At 42.9% G+C, this 6,000-nt stretch overlaps 1 protein-coding gene across 11 annotated transcripts in view; it reads left to right on the top strand.

Moving 5' to 3' along the window:
• The first annotated feature begins 3,136 nt into the window (after window positions 1-3,136).
• Window positions 3,137-6,000, top strand: part of TMEM62 (transmembrane protein 62) — a 33,506-nt gene continuing 30,642 nt past the window's right edge. For 2 of the 11 annotated variants that reach the window (XM_064570565.1, XM_064570559.1), the window contains exons 1-3: window positions 3,146-3,591; window positions 3,854-4,079; window positions 5,322-5,459. In XM_064570565.1, the coding sequence (XP_064426635.1) occupies window positions 3,412-3,591; window positions 3,854-4,079; window positions 5,322-5,459 (544 nt within the window). In that variant the 5' untranslated portion in view covers window positions 3,146-3,411. Of the gene's footprint in view, window positions 3,592-3,853; window positions 4,080-5,321; window positions 5,460-6,000 lie in introns of all 11 variants that reach the window. The other 9 variants (XM_064570566.1, XM_064570561.1, XM_064570563.1 and 6 more) reach the window with 9 other exon arrangements.

Genomic DNA, 6,000 nt, shown 5'->3' with positions numbered 1-6,000 from the left:
ACATGCTATAACATGGGTGAAAACATTCATTAGGGAGTGGGGAGGGGAGGATGAGGCACCAATATTGGTACAGCGTTTTAGTTTGGGATGCTATAGAGTTCTGGAGATGGATGGTGATGATGGTTGCACAACAATGTGAATGTACTTAATGGCACTAAATTATATACATAAAAATGGGTAAGATGGTCAGTTTTATATATATCACAATTTTGAAATTTAAAAATCCCTACATACACAAAAAGCTATTTTGATTACATTACTTTAGCTGTCCACAGAAATAACTTCACAGAACAATGATTAAATACTGTACTTTTGGATTTTTAAAAAACGGTTTATTTATTTGAGAGAGAGAAAGAGAGAGCCTGTGCAAGAGGGGGAAGGGTTAGAAGGAGAGAGAGAAAGAAAATTTAAAGCAAACTCTGCACTGAGCATGGAACCTGATGTGGGGCTCAGTCTCACAACCCGGACATCATGACCTGAGCCAAAATGAAGAGTTTAATGCTTAACTGACTGAGCCACCCAGGCGCCCCATATTTTTTGATTTTTAAACAAAGTTAGTATAAGAAATAGTAATCTGAAGATAATTTCTACATGTTTATGAGAATCACATAGTTCAATTTATGACTGTTGATGACAATGTCCATTGTTTGTGAAATGCCCCAATGATACATTCTCTCTTGACTTTAGTTCTTGGATATTTTGCTTTCATGGTGCATTCCTGCTTGCTCTCTTTATGAGATAACAAGATATCTACCTTTCCCCTTTGGCTATTAGGAACTGAGAATCACCTTGTATGATGATTTGTGGTGTATTAGCTGTATTCCCTGAAGAATCATTAACCATCATTAAATAAATAATTCCTGTTTCTACTCACTATGAACACTATGAGTGAAGCAGCTTGGTTACAATTCAGCATCTGCAATCCAGACTGCTGGCCTTTGTGACTTTAAACCATGTTTCTAATTCCAAAATGTCTTAATAGCATGTCTGTTCCTATCATCTATCACGCAGATTCTTGTTGTATTCCATTTCTGGAAAATAATTCTCATATTTTTAAAGTTCCTCTAAGGCATATCATATATGCCATACTGCTCCAAATGCGTATCATATATGCCATACTGCTTATGTTTTAAATCCGATCATCTCAAACGTATCTTCCAAATTTGGTTTAGAGGTATCCATACAGATATTTTTCTAGTGCAATATTAGACAAAACCAAAAACTTTATTCATATGGACAGTGCTCTCCACACATACATCATAGCCCTAGTATTTTTGTCACTTGGTTTCCAAATTTTGGCACTAACTTTTAACTATCTTTTTTTCTTCCCTCAAATATCCAATCAGCTGTCAAAATCTGTAGTTTCGGTCTTCACAATTATTTTACATCTGATCCTTCCTTTGTAATCTCAGTGTTACACTCTCCCATCTTCTTTCTTCAGGACTTGGAGTCTCAGTCTATTTGGGCTGCTAAAATAAAACATCACAGACTGGGTTGTAAACAACAGTTTATTTCTCACAGCTCTGGAGGCTGGAATTCTAAGATCAGGGAGCCAGAGTGATTTGATTCTGCTGAAGCCCTCCTCCAGATTGCAGATTGCTGATTTCTCACTGTGTCCCCACATGGTGGAAGGGGCGAGGGATCTCTCTAGGGTCTCTTTTATAAAGGCACTAATTCTGTTCACAAGGGCAGAGCCCATCTCTAAATACCATCACAATGAGTATTAGGATTTCAACATATAAATTTTGTGGGGACACATTTGGACCATAGCACTAGATTATCCCAATATCATTCCAACCGGAGTCTCTGCCATACCTGTCCTCTGTCCAGTTGGTTCCCTATGCTGTTGCCAGGTCTATCTTCACTCTTGGCATTTATACAGGCCTTCCAAAATGTGGCTCAAACTAAAGGTCTGGTACAATTACCACTATTCCTCTAGGCATACCCTAGGCCTAGACAAACTGAAGTACTCACTGTCTCCTCATCATGTTCTGCATTTTCGCACCTTAATGCTTTGATTCATGTTAGGTACCGTTGGAAAGTGCTTCCCCCTACCCCATCCCCAATCTCTGCCACTCAAAAATACTATCCATCTACTATATGCCACCTCCTTAAACTTTTCCTGATTCTATAGATGTGATCTGTCCTGGGTAAACCTCCTCTGGCCTTTTATATCTTGTTGTCTCTTGTGCCAAATGGCATATTGGTCTTATATTAAACTTACTTATGTATTTCTCTCTCCTACATAGGCTTCTAAGATAATGAACCATGGTTCTTTAGCTACTTATGTTTCTTTATATTTTCTGCTTAGATCAATGTCTTGCTTTCCAAATGTACACAAAAAGTATTTTAATGAAATTGGCGTAACTTCAATATTGACAACATATCCCAAGAAAATAACTCGAAGATGTGTTTAAAAGGGTGCTATTTGTACAAAAAATGTTTTTTTCAGAACAGCAATATGTTTATTCAGAATGTTTATTCAAAAATGTTTATTCAGAACATTTCGAACATAAGTAATCCAAAAGTTCAACAATAACAGAATGGTTAGATAAATTAAGGGCAGGACCCGAATCTAATTCTTCTCCTGTGACTGCCCATAGGGAGTATTTACAGTTTATTAAATGAACGGTATAACGTGGCAACAGGATTTCTTTGTTTTTAAAGGTTTATTTAACAGACACAGCGAGAAAGGGAACACCAGGGGGCGGGGGGAAGAGGGAGAAGCAGGCTTCCCGCTGAGCAGGGAGCCCGATGCGGGGCTCGATCCCAGGACCCTGGGATCATGACCTGAGCCGAAGGCAGACGCTTAACGACTGAGCCACCCAGGCGCCCAGGCAACGGGATATTATATAGGCAAGTGCGTAAGAAATCAGGTTTAGGAAAAAATAACTTTACAAAACATACGTACTATATCTATTAAAAACCTATGGAAACACGTTGTTAATAATCAGAAGGGCCGAGAGAAAGCCGGCTGTCACATCTGAACAGGAATTTAAATGGCGTCCTCATACATACGCCTGTGAAGTACGCACGCGAGACATCATTAGCTCCGTTTTATGGGTAAGAAACTGACCCACTGGGGTCAGCAATGATTGACTAAGGCGGAGCCAGGACTCCGCCTCCCGGACCTGGGTTCTTTCCCCGCCACTCCTCGGCAACCTTGATTGGTGCTGGGAGTCTCGGTTTCCTTTATTTCACCCTCATTCCTTTTTCCACCCCAGCCCAGAGACGCGGGCGGCAGGCGGGTGGCACGTGCCCGACGAGGTGCAGGGGCGGCGGCGGCGGCGGCGGCCGAGCTGAGCTTTCGGCCCCTGCGACCATAGAGTCCGGAAGTGCGGCCAGAGCAGCTCCCGGGGGCGCCGCACGGGCAGAGCCCGGGACAGCGAGGGCAGCGCCCGGGCGGGCCGAATGGCCGCAGCGCTGGCCATCAGGGTGGTCGTGGGGCTGGCGGCAGCGGCGCTGGCGGCCGTGCTCCTGGAGCACTATGGCCTGGCCGGTCAGCCCTCGCCGCTGCCCCAGCCCCGCGCCTCCCGGAGCCCACACCCCGCACCGGGCCCCGGAGCCAGCAACATCTTCTGGGGGCTGCAGGTGACGCAGCGGGAGCAGGGTTTGGGGTGGGTGCAGAGGCGTCACTACGCGGTGAGACGCGGGCAATTTCCGCCGGGGTGCGACCGCCGCGGACCCAAACTCCCGGCTGGGGGCTCTGTCCTTTCCTTGGGGGGGAGGGGGCGTTCGTTCTTGCACTGCATCCTTGCCATTTCCTTCCGCCTCGAGAGAGCTGCATGGTCGCCTGCTTCCGTGCTGCCTCTTCCTGACTCAGATCTCTCTGTTTAATACCTGCTTTCGGCAGATATCCGACATTCACCTGAGCAGGTTTCGTGATCCAGGCAGAGCTGTAGACTTAGAGAAGTTCTGTTCAGAAACTATTGGCATCATTCAACCAGCTCTCGTCCTGGCAACAGGTAGGGAGGGTTGCCGTGCTGTCGCGTTGTTCTGTGGTCCGGATGGTAGAATGCTAGGCAGGGCTGCAGCTTTTCACTTCGGGCATGTTGGGAACACTATAGCCCCAGCTCCAGGTGAGTCCTCCTGTAGAGAAGATGGGACATTGTAATTTCCTTTGCCTATGGATAATTGAATCAAGATCCAAGCTAAATGGCTTGCCATAGCAAGGTTTTGTCAAAGCAGTAGAAGCAAGGCTCATGATTCTCATTAGTATACATACCGTCTGCTATGTTTGTATTCGTTCGTCGTTGTTGTTATAGTTCTGGATTTGAGAGAGAATTAGGGAAAGCCCTTTAACCACAAATGAAGTTTTTTTCTTAATTCCTACCTACCTTCCTTCCTAACTTCCTTCCTTTTTCTTTTCTTCTTTCTTTTTCTTTCTTTTTTTCTTTCTTTCTCTTTTTCTTTTCTTTCTTTCTTTCCTCTCTTTGAGGGGGGAGGGGCAGAGGGAGAGAGAGAATTTCAAGCAGAGCATCGTGACCTGAGCTGAAACCAAGAGTGGGAGGCTTAACCGACTGAGCCACCCTGGTGCCCCCAAAGTTACCTTTTTTAAAAAAACTAACTCCCCCCCCCACCTTTTTTTTAAACAGCATTAGTCAATCTTATGTTGTCAATTGAGGCTTAAAGTGATTTAGGACACTTTTCTTCATCTTTTGGTACTTCTGTGACTTGGGTTCTCTAGTCTTCAAACTTCTATTTGCTCCCTAAATGCATTGTAGAAAAAGTAAAGGAGCATCTGCCATGTTTATTGGGGGATTCATATCCTACCCACCTTACTGAAACACCTCTGCTGATATGATGGATTATCAGTCCTTATGTTATGGAAAACCTCCATTTCAACTTTCCGTTTAGTTTTCCAGAAATTTTGGTATTTCACTGACCAACCACACCTTCTAGATTACTTCTTGCTGTGGAAATAACACTTGGCCAGATTACATAACCTGATTTTGGGTGTGGAAAATATGGTTGTCATAGATATCAGGCATCTGCCCAGAGTGTTGGAATTTCTTATAGTTTGCATTTTTGTCAGAGTTTCACGATGCGTTTTGTACTGCTCTCTTTAAAGATAATTTTTTTCAGAACCCATTTCTAATACCATGGGAAGTTAAATAGGTACTTGCTAACCTATAAGAAAGTCTTTGCCAAGAAAATCTCATTTTATAGGGCTTGCTCTGGACATAGATGGACTTACAAATCGTTATGCTTGTACATGTTGAGTACTTAAGTATCTTTGTTCCTTCAGTGTGCATTTAAAAACATTTTTAACCCCTTGGGTTTATTTTGCATTGTGATTCAAGTCTTACGTAAATCTACAGGAGACCTGACTGATGCCAAAACAAAGGAACACTTGGGATCCAGGCAGCATGAGGTAGAATGGCAAACTTACCAGGGTATTCTGAAGAAGACAAGGGTCATGGAAAAAACGACGTGGCTCGATGTTAAAGGAAATCATGGTAAGAGTCAAGACCCACATGTAATTAAAACTAGATTTTTTCCCCTTCAAGGGCCTAGATTCTCCAATTTAGAATATAAAATTATAAAATGGGAACATTGTAACATAGTTTTAGTTAGACTGAAGGCCACAACTCTGAAATACAACTATATTATGTGATTTTAAAGCTTCAGATGTCACTTTAAGCCTTTGAGGGGAAAGTTGGGATGGTCATTTCTTCTTTACATGAAGAAAAGCTTCTAGCAAAACCTATGTAGAAGGGTGTTTAAAAATATAACCATTTTGGGCGCCTTGCTGGCTCAGTTGGTAGAGCACACAACCCTTGATCTAGAGTCATGAGTTCAAGCCCCACACTGGGTGTGGAGCCTACAGTCAATCAGTCCATATGTATATACATTCACACTGCATACATAAATACATATATATAGATCTATAGATATACATTTTGCTAATAGAAGGCACCACCCATAAGTCTATATACTGTATGATTCCATTTATATGACATTCAAGAAAAGGCAAAACTATAAAGAACAGATTGTGGT

This window comes from Mirounga angustirostris, unplaced genomic scaffold (genome assembly GCF_029215605.1).
Source record: "Mirounga angustirostris isolate CCGP_5_RB_7025 unplaced genomic scaffold, mMirAng1.0.hap1 SCAF_9, whole genome shotgun sequence".
NCBI classification, from domain to species: domain Eukaryota; kingdom Metazoa; phylum Chordata; class Mammalia; order Carnivora; family Phocidae; genus Mirounga; species Mirounga angustirostris.
This window is presented reverse-complemented; position numbering and strand designations above follow the sequence as displayed.